General features: G+C 47.5%; 1 protein-coding gene, 1 long non-coding RNA gene and 1 pseudogene across 2 annotated transcripts; 1 reads left to right on the forward strand and 2 right to left on the reverse strand.

Annotated features, from left to right (window-relative positions):
• The first annotated feature begins 8,243 nt into the window (after window positions 1-8,243).
• LOC124706241 (metalloendoproteinase 1-MMP-like) lies at window positions 8,244-9,725 on the forward strand. Its single transcript, XM_047237898.1, has one exon. It carries the CDS (start codon window positions 8,413-8,415, stop codon window positions 9,529-9,531), a length of 1,119 nt encoding a protein of 372 aa, XP_047093854.1. The 5' UTR covers window positions 8,244-8,412; the 3' UTR covers window positions 9,532-9,725.
• A 237-nt stretch (window positions 9,726-9,962) lies between these two features.
• LOC124706242 lies at window positions 9,963-12,367 on the reverse strand. Its single transcript, XR_007004350.1, has 2 exons — window positions 12,266-12,367; window positions 9,963-10,449 (listed from the first exon to the last, which is right to left on the reverse strand). It is a non-coding gene; the product is annotated as an uncharacterized LOC124706242 (long non-coding RNA).
• A 426-nt stretch (window positions 12,368-12,793) lies between these two features.
• LOC124647758 overlaps window positions 12,794-24,558 on the reverse strand; it is a 27,155-nt pseudogene continuing 15,390 nt past the window's right edge.

The raw sequence follows: 24,558 nt of genomic DNA on the forward strand, positions 1-24,558 counted from the left end.
TTTTTTTTTCGATAAAGGGAATATATTAATATTGAAAGATACCAATTACACTCAGCCTCTGCAACAACGCAACACCCTAGTGGCAGTACGGATGCACACAACCAAAAAAGAGAAAAATAAAACTAAGAAATAAAAGTCCCGCTACAACATTTCAGACCTAACAACAGCAATACAACCACCACTGTGACAACACCTGAAATACAGACTCTCCAAAAACGACGCCTCCAAGAAGAAAACGGTGCACCAGCGCTGTCATCGCCCGACCAAATGTCTTAGGTTTTCACCCTGAAGATAGTCCCCACTCTCAAAACAATGCCTCCAACAAGGTCATTGCCAAGCACAACCAGTTAAGGGCAGATCTTGGGTTTTCACCCTGAAAGGTAAGATTCTGAACTTCACCTGTGCTGCCGTCCCCACTTGCAAACCACTGCTGCGGAGCCCGAAACGCCAAGAAAGTCCCTCAGCATCACGGAGACTCGAACCTCCTTTAGCCAGTCCACCAATCCGTCCTTCATGATATTCCTTCTTCTGACTTCACCTTGGACCAAAAAAGTAACCCGATGTCAACACAGAATAGAGCTTCGCGCCGCTCCCTCCAGAACCAAACGGTCGGAATAAAAACATGGGTGCGCGTGACCGAATACCACCTGATCCAGCAAACTCCAGGCAAAAAATGCACTGTTCCATTCACCGACGGAGCTTTCCGGGACTCATTTCTCCAGCCAGATCAAGGCAAACTGACCTCCGGAAGATCTTCATCTTCGCTTGCGAGAAATCCGAGGACCACCACCAAAACAAAGAAAAACCAGCAGCCCCCACGCCGCCAGTCCCTCCTGCCGGATCACTAGGGAAGAAGACGGCGGCGCGGATCCTGCGTACCACCGCCTGGGGCGGAGGCCGCCACCGCTCCACCCACTCCTCCATGGCTACCGGCGAAGGGCCTTAGGCCCCGGCCAAGCACCCGTGCCGCCCGGCTTCCTCCACCGGCGCCACATCACCCTCCATGGAGCGCCGCCGCGGAAACCCTCTTCTCTCCCTCGTCGTTCGACGGAAGGGGTGCCGCCACCGCTGGCGGGCCGGCAACAGCGCGGCTTGTGGGCCAGCGGCCTGAGGGGCGGCTGCGCGGGAGAGGGGAGATCCTCCGCCGCCGCCCGGGAGGGGGGCGGGAGAGGAGGTAGGGTTTCGCCTGAGGATTAGCAGCCGGAATCGGCACAAATGGATGCATTACAAAGTATTTGCTAGACAGCAGTTTACTTGAGAGTGCAGAGAAAATTTAAGCCACTTCAGGTCAAATTTTTTAAGCCACAAATATTGTCAATGCAGCACCTCATATCCATGTGCTATCATGTAATCTGCAGAGACCCTCATGGTAAAAGATTAAATACTGTATCGTTGTACTAATATACAATCTGGAAATGAATTCGTGTACTATGCCATGCGGAAACCAGACATGTTAACCGTATGCTACAAAATTAAATACTGCATCCTTGTAGGAAACTCAACGAATGTTCACCAGAATAATGAAATTTGAAAAGTCGATAGATGTGATTTTAAAAACAATACAGTCACCCAAATGCTCTCAAGGAACTTACTAGAAAAATTGTTTACCAGCATCTTCAAGTCAGGGCTCACCTTGTTACATACTGAAGAAGAAGGTGCCCATGCCATGATCTAAGGATGGAATGGTGACAGGGGCGAAGCCAGGAAAAAAAGGTCGCCCGGGTCAAGATGAACAAGCAGCATTAATTAATGCCCTAAGAAAACTAGTATTTCAGGGTTTTCCTCCTTTACAAAAAATATACCACTAATGTATTACGTATAGCTTACATAGCTCGAATATGTAGCTAGTATTAACTAACATGCCTATAAATTATCTTTTAATAGCTCACATAAATAACAAAATCATACTTGCTAGTGCCTCATAAAGAACAATGCCTTTGACATAAGGAAACCTTGTTTATAAAATTAATTACCTTGCCCTCGATATTACCGTTTAAATACCTTGATCTAAGAAGTAAACGATGCACGGATGGACCTTTAACATCATTGGCAATTTGATGTGGTTGGTATTTTTTTTTTTTTTGAAACGGAGGCAAAAAGGTTTGTCTCATCTATTTATTAATTACAAAGAGAGTGCTCAGTTTTTAGAAGAAAACCGAGCGAAAACCTACAACAACAGAACCAAATCCACATAAACCAAGCCTAACAAAGACTCAAAACAACAGGGTCACACCCACACTAGCCAACACAAGGGACCACGAGGTGACACGAACGAACTCCAAACACCGAGACTCGAACACCACACCGATAAAGACATCCGCCAATCAACTGCGGATCCAGGGTAGGCGGCAACCAAGGTGGCGAGAAAATCGCAAACCTCTCTTGCAACGACAGCGCCAGCCAACAGTCCCGACTTAGCAACTCCATCGTCAAAAGGAACTGCATGCATGTTAGACTCAAACGAGAGAGCAACAACATCATCAACAACACCACTCTTCTAGAAGCTAAGTCCCTGACTTAGCGGAGAAGCCGCGGCCGAGATCTCGTGTGAGTTGGACCTCACCTCCTTGACGAAAGGAGACATAACCACACCACCACTAAACTCTAGGATCTCAGACACCATAGAAGAATCCCTTGAAAACTCATGTAGCTCTAGCGTGATCTCAACCATCGATGACTTCGACTCAACGGAGCCAAGTGGAAACGAAGCCTGCGCGGCGGCGAGCTCCTACCCACCAGAAAAACAAGCGTCTGTGGGCTCCAATGAAAACCAACGTTGCCAACATCAGCTTGAGACTTGCCACCTCTTCACGCAGGGGACGGGACGCCTCCTCGACACGGTTAGCAACCAACTGAGCGAGCTCCATGCGGATCAAGGCAAACTGGCATTGAAGATGAGAGTCGAAATTAGCGTTGACATTGAACTCCTCGCAACACCTTGGAGAGGGCCTTGGTGGCGATGTTGCAGGCGACGAAGAGCGACACACGACCTCAACCCAACTCCGAGGCTCGGAGGGACGACGAGGCTGTGCGGCCGGTGAGTGGCTGTGCTGGCAAGGGGCACGAGCTTCCGAAGAAAAAGAACGAGCGTCAGGAAAACGCGCATGGCAGAATCGCTCCCGATGACCAGGACAACGATATCGGATGCATCTGAAGGGCCATACTGTGTTTTCTTTTAGAGACTGATGATTCCATTAGCAGATAGGTAAGAGATATTAGCACTGAAATATGGAGGTTGAATGTAGACAACCAGCCTTAATTTCCTCATGCAATCGATCGACACGGAGATTGAATCAGCGATTGGTTTCAAGTTACAACTTACTGGGCCTCAATGATTATTGGGCTGGAGCTTTGCACTTAGGCATGCATGTAACCTGATGCGTCAGGGTCAATTCCTTCTTCACAGAGATAATTTTCTGCACAACAGCACAAGGCTATAGTTGCAAGGTACTGGGCAAAAGTCGTCGGGGTCAATTGACCCCAGCCGGACACTGTAGCTCCGCCCCTGAATGGTGACGGTGGTGTGTCATATACTCGTATGTATCCAGAAAGAGTTTTTTGAGCACCACTGTTTCTGGGCAGAAGGATAGGAACCAATGCAGAGAAACAGTGTTTTCATAGTAACTAAACAGGTACACAACGCCGTCGATAACTGCCTCAGCGGTCATTACGATATGATCCCCTGATGAACTAGTGACCTCAGTAATTGTGTGCAAGGGGAACCTCTTGTCCATCCATCTCTCTACGCCCTCAGCGTCGGCTCTCCAAAACCAAACAACAAGCATGCATTCCTTTTCATTGGACTCAGCTCCACAAACAATACACATATTGCCAACCTTGGTCTCACCAAGCATAAAACGTGTGGAGTCTTCCTTTTTTTATGAATGGCGGCAAATCCATTTGAGAGAATTGCAGTGTGGCAGTGTTGAGCACTGTTGGGTATCCTCCTCATATAGGCTATGAGGAGATCGAAAATATGGTGGAGCACCTGGGTGCCAGTGCACCCGGTTTAATTTTTTTTGAAAAATGTGATTTAAATATTTTAGAAAATTTTAAAATAATTCACGCGTGTATATGCCACCTTGATACTTTCCTGTGCAAATTTTCAAGAAAAAATATGACCGTATGTGACCTACACAAAAAAGAGAAAGCTGCACTTTGTTATATTGTGAATAGTGTACGTGTACTTCTTATACTGTAAACAGTATGATTTGTTATTTTTGTATAGGTTACATACTATCGTATTTTCGGTTCAAACTTGACATGCCCATACCTAAATACATTCTCTACACACATGATTTATGCCGATTTTTTATAATTAATTTTAGTATTTTTTAGACTTTTATTGTTGAATACGGGTTCTAGCACACCCGAGAGCCAAAAATCTGCGTCCATGAGGAGATGGCCTTTTGAAACCTTTTACATGACCCAAACAAGTGCGAAAGCACATTATCCATTTGGGTTATGACTGAGGGTCATTTTAGACATTGCACATGAGGGAGGGAGAGGATAAGTCTCCCATCTAGCTACCGCTAGGTGGAGTGAAGAAAATCCAGGATAGCCTCCAACAAAGGAAGGAGAAAAAAAACCAACAGAGAAGGGAACGAGATGAAGTTCAAGCAAGAAGCTAAATCAAGCGCAATACCTTGCCCACAAGGTTGTGAACATCAGATCGACAACCTTGTCTCCTAATCCAGAAGATGAACTGACTTCTGGATTAGCGGAACCGAGGTGAGCTATAAATAGCTGACTAATGGGTGTTGTCGTAAGATGTCGCTCCACCATCTTTCGTGAGATTGCTCCAATTAATCCTACCTCTTGTGTCCCGAATTTTGTTGTTGGCATCCAAGATCTGTGTGTATCTTGATGTATGCGATCCTCTAGTGCTCTCTAAAGAAGAACAAGTTATACCCCCATTTGATAAGAGTGGAAGAAGATTTGCGTGGATTCCGTGGTTTCCCTCTCAAGTTGAGAGGTTTTACACATAAAAAATAGATTGGTGTCCTTTTGTGATGATATGTTGCAGCTGTCCATTGAACTTTCTCCCTACCATAGACACCCTCTATGGTCAGGAGAGAGATTCTTTATATGCCACCATGTTGCAAGATGTGGCAGAAGTTGGAGCCAATGTGTGAAAGGAAGACAACTATAAACAAGGCCTCAGTGCTCAAAAGACTTGCAAAGCTTGAGTACCGAGATGGCAACCGTGTGATTGAACACTTGAATGTCTTCCAATGCCATATAAATCAACTTTCAATCATGAAGATCAACTTCGAGGATAAGGTGCAAGCACTATTGCTACTGAGTTCCATGCCCACCCGTTGGAACATGCTTGTTGTGCTAATTAGCAATTTAGATCTAGATGAGAAATTGATGCTGGAGACGGTTAAGAATAGCATGCTGAATAAAGAAGCCAGAAAGAAGGAAAAAAAATATGATGCCTCCTCATCATATGTTTATGTGGCTGAATCCCAAGGCAAGAATGATAACCGTGGATGTAGCCAATACAAATTTTTGCAAAGAAAATACCAAAAATCCAGGGGAGGTGAAAGTCAAAATAGAGACTAGAAGTTGCTTGCTTTTACTGTGGTAAGCCAAATCACAAGAAGAGCGATGCGGGGAACACGGAAGAGATCTTGCAGAAGGTAAACCTCCAAAAAAGAACGAGCAAAAGATCGAGAATGGTGCCGCCATGACCGTCGAAGGTGAAGGAGAAGATTATCTAGTAATTGAAGATGAAGAATGCTATAGTGTTGTTCGCGATGATGCCATGAGTTGGGTTGTGTATTTAGGTGTGTCCTTCCACATTACATCACAGAAGGAGCATTTCACTTACTATACCAACAGTGTTACTAGCTAGGTGAGGATGGTAAATAGTGGCTCGTCGACTATTGTTGGCCGGCAAGGCTCTATATGTATTGAGACAAACACATGCTGCAGGTTGGTACTCGATGATGTGAAGCATGTACCCAATATATGGTTGGATTTTTTTAATTAGTTGGCAAGCTTTCTGACATTGGCCATGAAAGTTACTTTGATGATAAAAATGGAAGCTCGACAAAGGATTTTTTTTATTGTGGCTCGAGGAAGTAACCAAGGTCATCTCTCTATGTGACTAAAACCAAGCTATGCAATGATGTGCTGACCTTGCTGAGAATGAAACTTCGGTTGAGTCGTGACACAAGAGGCTTGGGAATATGGGTGAGAAAGGCATGTAGGATTTTGCTCGCGTAGAGTTCCTCCCTAACTTGAAAAGGATAACCTTGAAACCCAGTGAACATTGTTTTGCTAGCAAACAACATAGGTTTGCATTGTGTACACGTCCTCCTCATCCTGCGGAGAATGGTCTCGACATTGTGCATAATGTTGTTTGCTTCATGACTGAAAAATTCCAAGGTGGATCATTATACTTTGTGACACTCATTAATGACCGCCCTAGAAAGATATTTTTGTATGTGTTAAAAAAAGTGGCAGGTGCTCGACATCTTCAAGGAATTCCATGCCAAGGTTGAGAGATAAACTACCAGAAAGTTGAAATGCGCCAGTTCAAACAATGGCGGTTAATACCGAGGTCACTTTGAGAGGTACTACAGAAAGTTTGACGTCAGGTTTGAGAGGACTCCACCAAATACACCCCAGCTCACCGGTCTCTCAGAGAGAGTGACTAGGACACTACGGAGTGGGTCACATCTATATATTCTCTCTCATGCAAAGTTGCCTAATTCTTTTTGGGCTGAAGCAACTAATCATGTTATGTATGTATGATACTTGGAAAATGTATCCAAGAACTTTGGTATATTTGATATGTTATATGATATACATACATGCTATGTGAGTTTCCCTAGTAGTTTTACATTGATTTACGTGATTCACAACAAAGTCCCATTTTCACTGGTTTTTATAGGTGGGGTGTCAAGTGGTATCCCACCTAAGTCTCACTTGTTTTTTCGATAAAGAACATATATTAATATCACGAAGATATCAATTATCTCTGCAACAACATCATACCCTAATGACATAAAGAATGCACATATCCAAAAATAGAGAAAAGAATTACAAAAAAGAAAGATCCCGCTACAGAGATCCATAACTTGAAACTGCAACAATGACATCACTAAGACAACACCAGAAGCTCAGCTTCTCCATAAGCTACGCCTTCAAAAAAAAAACAGTGCATAAACAGTATCATCGCTCGATCATAGATTTTAGATTTTATTTTTTATGATATAAATTTTGACAGTAGAATTTAAACTAGAATCCACCTTGACACCCTCTTGGGACAGTTAGCGCGGTGTTCTCGAGCAGAGCACGCGGGTTGCGATCGCATGGGTCACCCGCGCGAGAAGGATGGTAACGAATAACGATGGAAGATATTGTGGTCGAACACCTCGCACTAGACAAAGAGACCCCCATTTGATCGTGACACGACTATGTCGCGTTGGCAAACAAATGTACAATCCTTTTATTGGGAGAAAACCACTGGCGATTAGTAGGATCGAAATGATTTGTTATGTCATTGTTTGCAGTCGTTTGAATCGATATGTGGGTACGCTGATGATACCTTTCTGCAACGAAGAAACTTCGCTCAATCGCTGATGGTGCAAAAGTAGCTTTCTTGCTAGGCTAGAGCAACTTCTCTTTCTAGTACGAACGTAGGCCACTCGTTACGACCAGGCATGGAAACGGCCGTGTCGTTTTCCAACTTGGCGTGTGCGCTGAAAGTGTTGAAAATGCCATTTGACAGGGGCATCCATAATGTAATCTCGTCTTTAGCCCTGACCATCAGACGATGACCTCATTCAAAATCAACTAATCCATTAGAAGCTTGTCAACTCTAATCATCGTCCTCTGCCATCAAATTGCAAACCGTCCCGGTCGTTAACGTCTCCTGACAGAGAGAGGACGTGCCGAGTTCGGACCAGGCAATAGGCGTGTCCAAAACTGAAACGGTGGCAGCTAGCTAGCGCGCCTGCAGGTTATAATTCTATCCGTGCGCCATACTCCGAGCCCGAGTGCGATCACTGCTCGGATTAGCTCCTCCATATATTCTCCCTGTTAATAAGCACCGGTGCGATCACGATGCAAGCTCGCGATATGCGTTTGGAATTTGAGGTCACGGCGGCTCGCAGCGGTTTTGGTTGTCGCGAGTGACGCAGACCTCGGATTTTTCCTTGTAGCCGGTCGTCGATTGCGTGGCGGCGAAGGGCACACGGGGAGACGAGACTGACGACGACGACGGAGAAGACGGAGTCAGCCGGTGGCCAACCAAAGGCACATCAGCCCCCTATCCGCACCGTTCTGCTCTGTCCTGTTTCGCGCGCGCGCGAGATTCTTTGCCGCGCGCGACCGGTAACGAGAATAACCACCACCAGCGTACACCTCGGAATAACGGCCAGCGCGCCCCTGGCTCTGATGGTTCCATGTCGTCGTCTTGGCCACGCGGCCGCTGCGTGCCTCCTGCTCTTGCTGATCCTCTCCTGCGCCGGCCCTGCAGCCGCCGCGCGGCCCGCGCCGGCGCACGGCCGGCACGACGGCGCGGGGTGGCACGCGTTCAAGCGGCTGCAGGACGCGCGGCGGGGGAGCCACGTGACGGGGCTGCGCGAGCTGAAGCGGTACCTGGCCACGTTCGGGTACATGCCAGCCGGCACCGCCGGGGCGGAGCACGGCGGCGGGGAGCCGACCGACGCCTTCGACGAGCACCTCGAGGCCGCCGTGAAGCGGTACCAGTCGCGGCTCAGCCTGCCCGTCACCGGCAGCCTCGACGCCGCCACGCTCGACCAGATCATGTCCCCGCGCTGCGGCGTCGAGGACGACCACGACCACGGCGTGTCCGTCTCCCCGGACCACCACGGCGGCGCCGTGGTCAGCCGGTTCACCTTCTTCAAGGGCGAGCCGAGGTGGACGCAGCGGTCGGAACCGATCGTGCTCTCCTACGCCGTGTCGCCCACGGCCACCGTCAGCTACCTGTCGCCCGACGACGTGCGGGCCGTGTTCCGGCGAGCGTTCGACCGGTGGGCGCTCGTGATCCCCGTGTCCTTCGTCGAGACGGACGACTACGACGCGGCCGACATCAAGGTGGGGTTCCACAAGGGCAACCACGGCGACGGGGTGCCGTTCGACGGGCCGCTCGGCGTGCTCGGCCATGCTTTCTCCCCCAAGAACGGGCGACTCCACCTCGATGCTTCGGAGCAGTGGGCTTTGAGCTTTAGCGATGGAACTGAAACGTCAGAATCCATCGACCTGGAGTCCGTCGCCACGCATGAGATTGGTCATGTCCTCGGGCTTGGGCACTCGACGTCGCCGCACGCGGTCATGTACCCGAGCATCAAGCCGCTGCAGAAGAAGGCGGACCTCACCGTCGACGACGTCGAAGGCGTGCAGCAGCTCTATGGATCCAACCCGGACTTCAGGCTCAGCTCCCTGTACAACGAGCAAGACACCTCCATGGCACCGGAGAGGAGCAGTTGGGTCGCTTCCTCGGCTAGGTTACTAGTTGGTGCAGTCTCGATCATTCTTCTGACGCACTTGTAGATAGATTAGGACTTGTTTTTATAGGCAAAAGGGATAGATTAAGAAAACAATTGGTGGCGTGAGTATACACAACACAGAAGCGTTTATGTTCTTGTATAGATTGCTTTGCAAGGTCAAAAAGACGACAGCTTGATGTAACTGTACATAATATATTCATCAAAAAGTGTAAATATATTGTTTCTACACCAGGATTATGCTTACTGACAGTAAAAACATTTTGCTACAGAGGACTAACAATGGCCATTGCATCACGTTTCTACTGTGACGCCCTCGGTCTGAAGTGACTAAACACTTTGAGCTCCAGCTTCTTTTGCTTCAGCGGTTCTCTGTGCAACGGCCTTTGACATCGCAACAGCCTTGGTCATACTCGTGACGCACTTGTAGATAGACTAGGGAGTTTTTATAGGCAAAAGGATAGCAGTTGGATAGGGTGAATCTACAGAAGGCAAGTGTTTCCACTCTTGTATACATTGCTTTGCAAAGTCAAAAGGACAACAGCATGATGTAACTGTACATAATATATTCAACAAAAAGTGTAACTACAATGTTTTCTACCTAAGGATTATGCTTATTGACAGTGAAAACATTTTTGGCTACAGAGGACACCATTGCATCACGTTTCTAATGTGACACTTCAGTCTTAAGTGACAAAACGCTTTCAGCTCCAGCTTCTTTTGCTTCGTTGCTTCTCTCTGCGACAGCCTTTGACATCGCAAACATTTTCTTGACAGTGTTTGTTAAACATGTCCTGTGGTCGTCCATAGAGGCGTGAACGAACTCGTGGAAGTGATCTCTCAGTTCCGTGACAAACGAGGTGCTGCCAGAGTTCTTTTTTCGGCACGAAGTCGAGGCAGGCTTTACAGGAGCAGCAGACGGTTGGGAGCCTTCAGATTGTGTACCGCCAGACATCGTGGGAAACTGCATATGATGGACAGCCAAGTGAGCACAATGGACAAATTCTAGAGTTCAATCAATCCATCATCTTGATATATTTACAGAAAATTATCAACCAATACTCATAAAGTATTTTTAAAAACTTATTTCGCATTTGGGTTTGACAGAGTATATGATGCAACAAGAAATTCAATATTTTACAACAGTCAATGGTAAAAATGGTTGACCAAAATCCTAAGCATTACTTACAGTAATTCCAGCTTACAAGAAAAGGAAAAGAATGGATATATCATCAAATCAACAGGCACCATGATTGCAGTTTTAAAACTGTGAAGTGACAGGCAATAGAGCAACAAGCAATTGTCTGAACTAACTGTGAGTGAATGTTTTAAAAAAGAGGTCATCATGTGTTTAAACTATGGTTGCTTCAGAAAGGGTGCATCAGATCGAACAGGGATATGAATATACACGACCCTATTTTCCTAATATAGGGACAGACGGTCTGAACTAGTTATGTATATACATGTTTTAGAGAAACAGCCATCAGGTGTTTAAACTAAGGTTGCTTCAGAAAGGGTACATCAGATTGTACAGGGACATGAATATACACGGTCCTGATTTTCCTAATACAGTAACAGACGGTCCCTATTGGTCACAATAAATGGTGGTACTTAAGCACCAAACTTTACCACTACATCAATTGAGGTGGAACATAGTGCTACAGCCAGAGGATACGTTTCTTATCAAGGATTCGAAGTTCAATGCACAGTCTGCAATCTAACAGTCGAGTCTGCTAATACAGGTTGGAGGACAAATGTTGCTGATTGCCTCACTATATAGCCTTTTACCCAAGATGTAAATTTAGACGAACATCTACTACTACTTGCAATAAAAATGAAAAAGTGAAGTGCAACTAATATATGCACATTTGGTTCCTAGAAAACTAACAAAACTTGTCACGGAACAAAAAATTTAGCTTGTTCGGGCAATTGTGTGAGTTGAGGTATCAAAGAAGGAAGCACATGGGAGTTATTCCATCAATAGACACAACAAAACAAATTAATGTAGGTGAGCTTACTGACCATTCACACAGATATTGCTGCCAAGGTGGCTGCAGTGTGTAACTGGCTAATTAGCCACCGTGCCCAGAAAGGCTTGAGATCGAATTGACATAAATTTCGTATATTTGGCAGTGGCAGATCAATCAGATGCGAACTAACCCAATATGGAGTCTACTGGATCAACACAAGGTTAGCGGCAGACAGTAGCATCTCCAATTCAACACAGGAACTGTTTAGCGCACAGCTATGCACAGTATAACCAATTATGCTGACTGCTTCAGTAACCTTATACACAGAATGTTAACTCCACAAACCATATCTTGCTGATTACCTAATAAACGTAGTACAAAACTATTAAAAAATAGCGTCTTTGGTGAGGGAACTGAAGTTATGACTTTTCCCCCGGGCAAACCATAGCTTTAGCTTGTTGATATCATCGTGTGAGTTGATGTATCGAAGGAGGAATCACCTGCAATAGTCGTTCCTCCTATTGACACAACAAATCGAGTTGATGTAGGTGAGCTTACTGACCATTCACACAGAGAACGCAGCCACGCATGGTGGCCGCAGTGTGTGACTGGCTAATTAGCCACCGAGCACACAAACGCGCGTTTGAGAACACATTACCGCTCACACGGCGAGAACTAGAGAACCCTAGGATTAAGCAACGAGTTTCTGAAGATAGAAGTTGGCGATCCCACTATTGCGTGGAGTTACAAATTCAGGTTTAACGTCGCTGCGGGGGAGAAGGAGCGGAGAGGGAGCAGAGAGCTGTATACCTCCGGCGGCGTGGGCGGAGACCGCGATCAAGACGGCGACCAGATGAGGAGGTCGAAGGAGATTACGGAGTAGTTCTTTGCGGCGGCGCTAGGGTTTGATTTATGGTGGTTGTCCTTGGTTTTAGGGTTCGTCGTAGATACATAGAGCGATTGTTTGGGCTGACAATGATCTGGGCCGGCCTGAGTATGTGGGCTGTGGGCTGTGGGCTGTGGGCTTTCATTATTGCGCCAATTTTTGTTTAAAGCTATGCAGGTCCATTACGTCGTGAATAGATAGTGCCATTATTTGGGCCAACTAGCACCTGGGTCAGCGTGAGTTTTTCTTTTCCAATTTTTTTTTATCGTAATCCACTGCTTTATTTAAACGGGATAGAGGACAGTCAGAGTGAATCACGTTAGTCAAAAATGAGTAAAGTCTGTTTTGAACCTTTAACTCATATAGGGTGTGCAGATCGAACCTTGAACTCCTAATCCCAGTAATCACCACCCTAGACTTCTCAATCCCGGTCAATCTAGACCCGATCCAGTTTAGACTAGTTTGGCACAACGATCCCGACCAGGATTAATCCTTACCTTGAATGACAAAGATGGCCCACATGTCAGCACCGCGGCGGACGTCCTGATCACCCCGCACATCATGGCCTCCCTGGGCACGTTGAGCTCGCGCATCTTGTCGAACCCTTCGATGAAGATGGCGGACATGCCCATGTGGAGATGCTGCTCGATGTGGCAGTGGAACGCCCAGGCGCCGGTGTTATCCACGACGAACCGCAGCGCCGTCCACCCGTGCCGGAACACCACCGCCGTACATGTTCCGCAGCGGCGGGTCCTCCTCCGTGTTGAACCTCGCCAAGTCCTTCCCGGCGTCGTACCGCCCGTCGCCGTAGCCCAGCACCTAGAAGTCGTGCCCGTGCAGGTGTGCCACGGGTGCGTCTCACTCGCCTTCTCCTTCATCATGTCCCCGTTCTGCAGCACCAAGTCCACCAGCGCGCCGTGCGATAGCTCGTACACTCGGTCGCTCAACGTCGCCGCGTACCCCTTGTTCTCCCCCGGCCGCTGGCTCACCGCTCACGTTGTACGCCTCGGGGACTCGAGAGCCCGTCCGGCGCCTCGGCCGCGGCGTCGAAGGTGCTGCCCTGGAGGCCGTAGAAGTAAGTAAGCACCCAGGTACGGGGTGGCCGGCAGCGCCAGGGAGACGTTGTTGATCGCCCAACTCACGTGCCCGCCCACCATCGTCTGCGTGTTGAACATCACGACCTTCCGCTTCCGGTTCAGCGCCACCAACGTCGGCAGAAGTGTCTTGGTGGTGACATTCCTCAGGGCTCTGATCCTGTAGGTGAAGCTCTTGCTGCGCTCGATGTCGTCCCACGCCGGAGTCTCCGGCGGCGCGCTGCCCCGCCAGTCAAACTTGTTGTGGGTGTATCTCAGGACGGCGGTGGCCGGCAGCGTCTTGGGGTGCCGCCCTCTCACCCGCACGGAGATCCAGAAAGCTCCTGGCCTGTAGAAGTTCGGCGTATGGTTGGTCGTGAGCAGGCCGGAGTAGCTCTCGCCGGAGTAGATGTCCATGTCCGTCACCTTGAACGGCTCCACTTGGTTGCCGTCCGCCTCCACCACCGTCAGCTCGTGCTACAAAACCACCCCGACCACCGTGTTAGCAGCCAGTGAATGAGTGTCACTCGCTGAAAAGTAACAACAATAATTTCCAAGCACTGCAAGTAATTTCTTTGTAGTTAGCTAGCTTACCCGGTGTGACAAACTAATCCAAGTTGCTAGAGGGTTGGGCTTGGCCGGGATTGCTAACTACAGGGTGCTGATTTCCGGGATAAGGAGTACAGGGTTCAATTCAGACACCATGTTTGAGTTAAAGGTTTAAAATAGACTTTACTCGTCAAAAATCTAGATATTACGTCATAGCGAGCAGGAACTAAAACGCCTAAAACTTCTCTGGCACATCGATGTGCCGCACCATTTGCTTCACGGCCTATAAAGAGATGCTTGAACTCCTGGAAACTCGAACATAGCCTCTTCATCTCTTGAAAAATATGTGCGCCCTGAGCACGCGTACGTCCATCATCTTGCCACAGCTTTAGAAGAGAGGAGCAATCAGTCTGAATTATCACCTTTGGGAGCCCCCTTCGGACGGCTGCCTATAGACCTTCACGACTTCACGTGTAGCAAGTAATTCACTGATGAAAGGATCCCCCACTTGCTAATGTTTGCACCAGCCAGCCTCCATGAAAGCCCCTGTATCATCTCGGATAACATTTTTTTTTCAACCTACAGGGCGGAGTAGCATCTGGATTTCGTTTCTGCATGCTTCAAGTTTGTTATAAAAGCGACAAGCAAATAACGAAGAACGAAACAAAAACACACGCAGGGGACACAAGATTTAACGTGGAAAACCCCTTCCAACACAGAAGGGGAAAAAACCACGGGCGCCAGCCAGCAAAACTTCACTATATCGGAAGGTGTTTACAAACGCCGTGGGTTATCTTATAATCTGACGAACCCTAGCCGGCGGCTTACAAGATGTATATATAGGCGGTGCCAACGATTCGTACCGTACCGCGGGGGCCTGCCGCCCCCCGCACCCCCCGCAGGCATCCCTGTAGGGCACGACGTATGGCCTAACTTCTGACTCCGCTACGCTTCGGCCCAAGCCTCCGGCGACGGGTCTCGCTCCGCTCGTCAGAAGTTAGCCTCCCTTTAGTATATGAATTTGGATCACAATATAACAAACTCCACCTTGAGACAAATTCCATCTTGTAGCATGAACTTCAACAATCTCCTGAACAACAAAGAAAAAACACTTGCTGGCGCCAACAGCCACTTGGGCTAAACAGTTATACCAACCAAGCTCCGAGCAAAGCTCAAACTCGGAAACAGGAACCGGCTTTGTCATCATATCAGCAGGATTATCATGAGTACTTATCTTGCATACCTTCAGTTTACCTTGAGCAACAATGTCGCGAATATAATGGTACTTGATATCAATGTGCTTTGTCCTCTCATGGAACATTTGATCTTTAGTAAGGTATATTGCACTTTGACTGTCGGAAAACAAGTTAATGCAAGAATCATCTCCACAAAGCTCAAGCATACAAACCTTTCAACCAAACGGACTCTTTGCCAGCTCTTCATTAATTGTTATATATTCGCTTCGGTCGTAGACTCGGGCAACAACATATTGTAACGTTGCCTTCCAACTCACAGCACATCCACCAACAGTGAACACATAACCTGTGAGGGATCTTCTCTTATCCAAATCGGCAGCAAAATCTGAATCCACATAGCCTACGAGTCTCTCACCAGTCTGTTGCGGTCAGAAACCCACCGGCGAGCAGCGACGGGCAACACAGTAGAGCCGGGAGGCTCCCAGGACTGCGGCTGGCCCTGGTCCCTCGAGCGACGGCCCGCAAAGACTCGGCACGCACGTCCGATGCCGGTGCAAGGGCGTGCCACCCGACCTATACCTGGTCGGGAAGGTGATGGATTTTCCTCGCTTAGTTTCCCGCATGGCATACACGTAAACATTAAATACGAGCCTCGATCGGCTCTCGAGTTGTCCCGTGAATCGGCTCAAGGAGCCGATCCACCCATGATCCGTACGAGGTGTACGATCGATGGTGGTCCCGCTTGATCAAAATAAAGCTAAAACGACCTACTACGATTTAGGGTTTTCACCACATAATCGGAACATCCTACGCGTGATTGAGCTCTGGCGGCCACGCACGGTGATCGTAAGCTCGACCCTAGACAAGGCCTAAAACCAACATGAAGTTGATCCCCGGAACATCCCCGTCTAGGGCTAGCAAACTACACCCTACGCGCCACCGGATCCTTCAACCCGTTTGTAAGGCCTAACTATGCAGATATTAAACTAATCCTTGAAGAACAAGGAGCAATCATAACGGATCGGATCTACTAAATAATGATCAAGCGAGGTGCCGCCCTTACACCTAAGATAGGTGTAAGGGCGGCTAGACGTCTAAGGGTTGCACGGACGAAAGCATATAATACGATGAAACAATGCTAACCCTAACACGTCTATGATAACTACGTTGCTCGCCATCAACAAGGCTTCAGAGACGAGCAACGCATGAACAGCGAATAACGTGTATCGCCTAGATCGCAAGATGCGATCTAGGCAGCATGATGCTTACCCGGAAGAAACCCTCGAGACAAGGGAGTTGGCGATGCGCCTAGATTGGTTTGTGGTGAACGTGATTGTTGTTTATTTCAGTAACCCTAAATACATATTTATAGTCCGTAGACTTTCTAACGTGGGAATAATCCCAACCGTGCACGAGCCAAATTCTATCTAACCGACACGTATCCTACTATATTACAGATACACGGGCAAACTAGCCCAAACTTCGCATATAAGGCCGATTCATGTATTTCCTCCATGTATATTCTTCAAGCCCATCTTTAATCGCGGCCCACCTCTGATCCGGTCAAATTCTGGTGATAACACATGCCCCCCGGTTTTGGAAATGACAATTCCAAAATCACTCAGCTTTTCCTTCGTCGGGCCATGTCGTGGCGGTAGCGTAACCGTCGCGCAGATCCTTCATCATGATGCCTTGCCTCCTCCACTTCTCCGCGTGACCTGGCCAAATTTTCTTTTCTTTGGGCACCACTTCCTCGGAAACTGCTGTGGCATTGAATCTCCACTATATCCCTTTATTTTAACCGCACCCTGCAGTTCACTTCTTCATCCCCTTCGCATTAGCACTCCAAAAGCCCTCCTCTGCCACCATGTCTTCTTCCTCCTCTGCCTCGTCGGGTCTTTCCACCCAGTCCTCCCCTCCCGCGAGCCGACGCCGGAGTGGGACCCGGAGGAGGCCCACGAGGCCAACATTCGCCGCGCCATCGAAGACGGGGACGAGTCCAGTCACGACTTCTCCGTCTGGTCTGAGGACGACAAGTCCTCGACCGACGGGGAAAGTGACCTCCGCTTCCTTGCCGACGAGGAAACGAAGGAGGAGAGCGATGACGATCGCTTCTCCTGGGATGACTGGAAAGTGACCTCCGCTTCCTTGCCGATGAGGAAACGGAGGAGGAGAGCGATGACGATCGCTTCTCCTGGGATGACTTCACCTCCTCCTCCGAGGAGGAGGAGGAGGAGGACGACACCTCCTCCGATGAACCGCCGGCCAAGCGCTTCTGCCCCTGGCCGGGGAACCTCAGCGACTTCGACGCCGACGACGACGACGCCGACGAGGAAGACGAGGACAACGAGGGCCCCGCCGGCGGCCGCCGGCAGCCAGCCGACGACGAGTCCGCCGGGAGTAGCGCCGACAGCGGCGACGACGGCGACGACGAGGGCAGCGACGGCCCATAGATAGGCCCCTTAGCATAGGATCAGTAGTAGATGGGGCAATGTATCCCCCGGTACTTCCTTTTGAGAGCAATCAGCTCTTTATGTAAGAAATCCCGTTTATCAATGAAGAATTTCCTCCAATTTGATTTTGCCGATTTCCTTTATGCTAATTTAGCCGATTTCCCCTCATACTGACTTTGCCGATTTTCAACTTAGCCAATGCTCAATGAGCCGATGGCAACGCATCGGTCCCTCACAATCTATCATTTATCTCTTCGACTGATGACTTTGAGATCTGGTGGATAATCTGGAAAACCCATGCCTTCAGGAGAACCCTAGGACCGTTGCTGAAACAACTTGACGCTGAAATCGATACCTCGCGGAACAGTGCCACTTGCTCGCAAATCTCCTCGCGATAGTTCCTGCTGATGCTTTATAAACCCGCTCCGTTTCTTTGCAGCAACAAGATGGCCCGGAGCCTGTCAATGATGATGGATCCCCCTTTAAATTCCTCCCACCAGCTCCAATGATCCTCTCCTGCAAGAACTCACCACCTTTGAAGAAGGTTATGATGCAGGGCCAGCCGATGACACCCCAATCGGCTTATAAAAACAGAGTATCTACCAGGTCAGCTGCCCCCCGAGCCTCAGTCAAGGCGAGAACGGCGGTGAGGACATACAGCTCAAACACATGGCCCCGAGCTCGAGCGAATCTGAGAAAACCACCACGCAGGGCCAGCCAAACTTGCCACCATCGGCCTCCAAGAGAAGGTCAGCCACTCTGGTCCCAGCAATTCCTATGAGTGTAGCTGAGAAGGTGGCCAACTTGGCCAAGCCGACAGTAGATACACCAGAGCCGATCACCTTTTCTTCCGTCGAAAGCCGATATTGCAGACGAAACACCAACGACTTAATGAACAAAAGGCTGCCTTGTACACCAAAACTGACATCGCTGACAGTACTGCTGAACTGGCGACCTTGCGCAAAGGGTTGGAAGTCCTCGAAGAGAAGGCCTCGAAGCTGAACTGAAAACTGACTTGGTCGAAATCCGCGTCTTGAACACGCAGCTGGTAGATCCTGTGTAATTTGTACTAGAGTCGATGTCTGTGCATCGGCTTTGTTTCTTAGCTCTAAAGTCGATGTCTGTGCATCGGCTGTACATCGTGAGAATTTTTTTTTTACTGGCCGATTTTTCTATCGGCCCCCGATATTTCACTGCACATGTACATGTATCGCACATGTTCATATGATTAGGTGCCCCCCGAGCCGAATCTGCCAGGTAACTGTGGATATCGGCTCTGTACTTAGCCAAGGCACTGTATTTGAACGTCGGCTCCATTAGGACCAATGTTGACTTCTTCCAGCTCATCAGCCGACGTAAACCCGTTGCCCATTAGATCGACGTTGAACACAGGCAGAACGTATGGTGAGGATAATTTTGGCCGATTGCCGGAATCGGCCTCCATGTTGATTGAATCGCTCAATGAAGGTTTTGCAATGTTCGTCCATAGATCTTTGGGGCCGATCACAAGGATCGGCCTCGCCACGTTCGTCCATAGATTTGTTCTTGCTATACGGTCGGGCCGGTGGATAAGACCAGCCTAACCCCGTCCTTCGTCACGTCGATGCGCTCGCAGTCGTCCAAATTGATGCCTGAGAGTGGCTCTTGGCCTGTCGTCTCCCAAACGTTCATGCCAGCCGTTGAAATCTCGGCTGAGTCATCTGTGTGGACGACCTCTACTTCATCTCCATCCCACTGTATTAAGCATTGGTGCATCGTGGATGGAATGCAACGATTGGCGTGGATCCAATCTCTCCCTAGCAGGATAGCATAGGTGCTCTTGCTATCGACAATAAAGAACGTCGTAGGGATGGTTTTCCTTCCTACGGTCGGATCCACGTTCGTGAACACCTTGTGCGTCGGATGCTTGGTCGTTGAAATCGCTCGGTGTCACGTTGGTCTTGATCGGGTCCAAGCTAGAGCGTCCCAGCCGACGAAGCATGGAGTATGGCATAATGTTGATCGCCGCTCCGGTGTCCACCAACGATCTTGTTGACAGGCTGCCCATTGATATAACCTCGCAAGTACGGGGCCTTCGGTGTGTCGTAGCTTCTTTCTCGTGGCTTCTCAAAGATAACCGGCCGTGGGCCGCGATCAAGTTGTGCCACGGGTGCTTCGTCTAATCTCGGAGCACTAAACTCCGCTCGGAAGGATGAACACCATGTTTGTGCCAGCCCGATGTCTCATCATCGGCTTTCTTTTGTCCGGGGCGCCACTCTTTCCTTTGTGGCCGACCTTCTTCGTCCAGTGGTTCGCTGAATTTTCGCGGCCGGATCAAGCCGCGCCTTCCTTAACGTGTGCAGGTATAACCTTTCGGCTTCCTCCAAACCACGTAGTCGCTGAACCCTACGCTTTTGGGAACGGCTGAGTCCATCAGGGCACCACCTTGGCCGGTGGTACTTATCTTCCTCTTCTTCATCATCGTCCTCTAGTTCCTCGAGATCTTCTACCTGAGAGGACTCAGCGTGCTTGTTCCGAGGCGGGAGAGGCCCCAGACGTTTGAACACGGACACGTTAGCCGCATCCTTCTTCTTCTGTCTACATTCGAGCGGTTGCCGATTGTAGGCAATCGGCTCATTCCGAATCCCAGCGGTGTCGAAGAAGGGACAGTCCCGGTGTCTATCCACGTCGTCTTGCTCTCTCGACTTTTCCTTGGCGTGGCGCTCATATCTCTCCTCGTCGCGATCATGCTCGACGATGTCTCTCGGCGTCCTCTGCTAGCCGGATGATCTCTTTCGTCGTCTTTGTCGTATCGTCGGCGTTGGTCGTATTGACTCACGTATTTGTTGAGGAGGTGATCAGAGAGAGGTCGCTGATATCTTACATTCCTCACTTCTCCCTCTGTGATGTAGCGCTTGCCATCGTGACGGAGCCGATCGCGTGGAACGGCTTCCTCCTTGTCCTCGTTATGAGAGCAGCTGCCCTCGTTGATACGTCTCCGACGTATCGATAATTTATTATGTTCTATGCCATATTATTGATGATACCTACATGTTTTATGCACACTTTATGTCATATTCGTGCATTTTCTGGAACTAACCTATTAACAAGATGCCGAAGTGCCAGTTCTCGTTTTCTGCTGTTTTTGGTTTCAGAAATCCTAGTAACGAAATATTCTCGGAATTGGACGAAACGAAGACCCAGGGGCCTATTTTTCCACGGAGCTTCCAGAAGACCTAAGAACATACGAAGTGGGGCCACGAGGTGGCGACACCACAAGGCGGCGCGGCCTAGGGGGGGCCGCGCCGCCCTATGGTGTGGGCCCCTCGTCTGGCCCCCGACTCTGCCCTTCCGCCTACTTAAAGCCTCCGTCGCGAAACCCCTGAGGCGAAAAACCACGATACGGAAAACCTTCCAGAGCCGCCGCCGCCGCTGATCCCATCTCGGGGGATTACGGAGATCTCCTCCGGCACCCTGCCGGAGAGGGGATTCATCTCCCGGAGGACTCTACACCGCCATGGTCGCCTCCGGAGTGATGAGTGAGTAGTTCACCCCTGGACTATGGGTCCATAGCAGTAGCTAGATGGTTGTCTTCTCCTCATTGTGCTTCATTGTTGGATCTTGTGAGCTGCCTAACATGATCAAGATCATCTATCTGTAATTCTATATGTTGTGTTTGTCGGGATCCGATGGATAGAGAATACCATGTCATGTTAATTATCAAGTTATTACATATGTGTTGTTTATGATCTTGCATGCTCTCCGTTACTAGTAGAGGCTCCGGCCAAGTTTTTACTTTTAACTCCAAGAGGGAGTATTTATGCTCGATAGTGGGTTCATGCCTCGCATTGACACCGGGACGAGTGACAGAAAGTTCTAAGGTTGTGTTGTGCTGTTGCCACTAGGGATAAAACATTGGCGCTATGTCCGAGGATGTAGTTGTTGATTACATTACGCACCATACTTAATGCAATTGTCCGTTGTTAGCAACTTAATACTCGGAGGGGGTTCGGACGATAACCTCGAAGGTGGACTTTTTAGGCATAGATGCGCTTGGATGGCGGTCTATGTACTTTGTCGTAATGCCCAATTAAATCTCACTATACTTATCATGTCATGTATGTGCATTGTTATGCCCTCTCTATTTGTCAATTGCCCGACTGTAATTTGTTCACCCAACATGCTTTTATCTTATGGGAGAGACACCTCTAGTGAACTGTGGACCCCGGTCCATTCTTTTAATACTCGAAATACAAATCTGTCGCAATACTTGTTTTACTATTTTCTCTCGCAAACAATCATCTTCCACACAATACGGTTAATCCTTTGTTACGACAAGCCGGTGAGATTGACAACCTCACTTGTTTCGTTGGGGCAAAGTACTTTGGTTGTGTTGTGCAGGTTCCACGTTGGCGCCGGAATCTCCGGTGTTGCGCCGCACTACATCCCGCCGCCATCAACCTTCAACGTGCTTCTTGGCTCCTCCTGGTTCGATTAAACCTTGGTTTCTTTTCGAGGGAAAACTTGCCGCCGTGCGCATCATACCTTCCTCTTGGGGTTCCCAACGAACGTGTCAATTACACGCCATCAAGCAAATTTCCGGCGCCGTTGCCGGGGAGATCAAGACACGCTCGCAAGGGGAGTCTCCACTTCTCAATCTCTTTACTTTGTTTTTGTCTTGCTTTATTTTATTTACTACTTTGTTTGCTGCACTTATATCAAAACACAAAAAATTAGTTGCTAGCTTTACTTTATTTACTATCTTGTTTGCTATATCAAAAACACAAAAAAAATTAGTTTACTTGCATTTACTTTATCTAGTTTGCTTTATTTACTATTGCTAAAATGGCCAACCCTGAAAATACTAAGTTGTGTGACTTCACTAGCACAAATAATAATGATTTCCTATGCACACCTATTGCTCCACCTGCTACTACAGCAGAATTCTTTGAAATTAAACCCGCTTTACTAAATCTTGTTATGCGAGAGCAATTTTCCGAGTGTTAGTTCCGATGATGCTCGCTGCCCATCTCAATAATTTTGTTGAACTATGTGAAATGCAAAAATATAAAGATGTAGATGGTGACATTATAAAATTAAAATTGTTTCCTTTCTCATTAAGAGGAAGAGCTAAAGATTGGTTGCTATCTCTCGCCTAAGAATAGTATTGATTCATGGACTAAATGCAAGGATGCTTTTATTGGTAGATATTATCCCCCCTGCTAAAATTATATCTTTGAGGAGTAGCATAATGAATTTTAAACAATTAGATAATGAACATGTTGCTCAAGCTTGGGAAAGAATGAAATCTCTGGTTAAAAATTGCCCAACCCATGGATCGACTACTTGGATGATCATCCAAACCTTCTATGCAGGACTAAATTTTTCTTCGCGGAATTTATTGGATTCAGCTGCTGGAGGTACCTTTATGTCCATCACTCTTGGTGAAGCAACAAAGACTTCTTGATAATATGATGGTTAATTACTCTCGAATGGCACACGGAAAGAGCTCCACAAGGTAAGAAGGTAAATTCTGCTTTGAAGAATCCTCTTCCTTGAATGATAAGGTTGATGCTATTATGTCTATGCTTGCGAATGATAGGACTAATGTTGATCCTAATAATGTTCCATTAGCTTCATTGGTTGCCCAAGAAGAACATGTTGATGTAAACTTCATTAAAAATAATAATTTCAACAACAATGCTTATCTGAACAATTCTAGTAATAACTATAGGCCATATCCTTATAATAATGGTAACGGTTATGCTAATTCTTATGGGAATTCTTACAACAATAATAGGAATACACCCCCTGGACTTGAAGCCATGCTTAAAGAATTTATTAGTACACAAACTGCCTTTAACAAATCCGTTGAGGAAAAGCTCAATAAAATTGATATTCTTGTTTCTAGAGTTGATAGTCTTGCCTCCGATGTTGATCTTTTGAAATCGAAAGTTATGCCTAATAGGGATATTGAAAATAAAATTGTTACTACAGCAAATGCCATCCAAGTTAGAATTAATGAGAATATAAGATTAATGGCTGAACTGCGTGCTAGGTGGGATAGAGAAGAAAATGAAAAACTAGCTAAAAAGAGAAAATGTAGCTAAAGTTTGGACTATTACCACCACTAGCAATGCTAATGCTTCACATGTTGCTGCACCTCCTACTATTAATGGTAAAATAATTGGTGTTGGCAATGCTTCTACTCCTAGTGCAAAGCGCGCAAAATTACCTGAAACTGCTAAAACTCGCTGAAACCGCTTGTGATAAAGCCGTGAAATTTTTTCCAACCTTGGGGATGATAATCCCATTGCTTTAGATTGTAATGATTTAGATTTTGATGATTGCCACATCTCTGAAGTTATAAAGTTCTTGCAAAAACTTGCTAAAAGTCCCAATGCTAGTGCTATAAATTTGGCTTTCACAAAACATATTACAAATGCTCTCATAAAAGCTAGAGAAGAGAAACTAAAACTTGAAACTTCTATTCCTAGAAAGCTAGAGGATGGTTGGGAGCCCATCATTAAAATGAGAGTCAAAGATTTTGATTGTAATGCTTTATGTGATCTTGGTGCAAGTATTTCGTTATGCCTAAAAAAGTCTATGATATGCTTGACTTGCCACCATTGAAAAATTGTTATTTGGATGTTAATCTCGTCGATAATGCTAAAAAGAAACCTTTGGGGAAAGTTGATAATGTTCATATTATGGTTAACAATAACCTTGTCCCCGTTGATTTTGTTGTCTTGGATATTGAATGCAATGCATCTTGCCCCATTATATTGGGAAGACCTATTCTTCGAACCGTTGGTGCTACTATTGATATGAAGGAAGGTAATATTAAATATCAATTTCCTCTCAAGAAAGGTATGGAACACTTCCCTAGAAAGAGAATGAAGTTACCTTATCAGAAAGGTCATTGAGTATAGGTTGCCTTTATCCTAGCATGATGTGAAACTGAACA

The sequence above is a fragment of the Lolium rigidum genome, chromosome 4 (genome assembly GCF_022539505.1).
Source record: "Lolium rigidum isolate FL_2022 chromosome 4, APGP_CSIRO_Lrig_0.1, whole genome shotgun sequence".
Classification (NCBI taxonomy): domain Eukaryota; kingdom Viridiplantae; phylum Streptophyta; class Magnoliopsida; order Poales; family Poaceae; genus Lolium; species Lolium rigidum.

Coding starts and splice junctions, on each gene's coding strand:
- LOC124706241 (XM_047237898.1), top strand. CDS start 8,413: ATGGTTCCATGTCGTCGTCTTGGCCACGCGGCCGCTGCGTGCCTCCTG.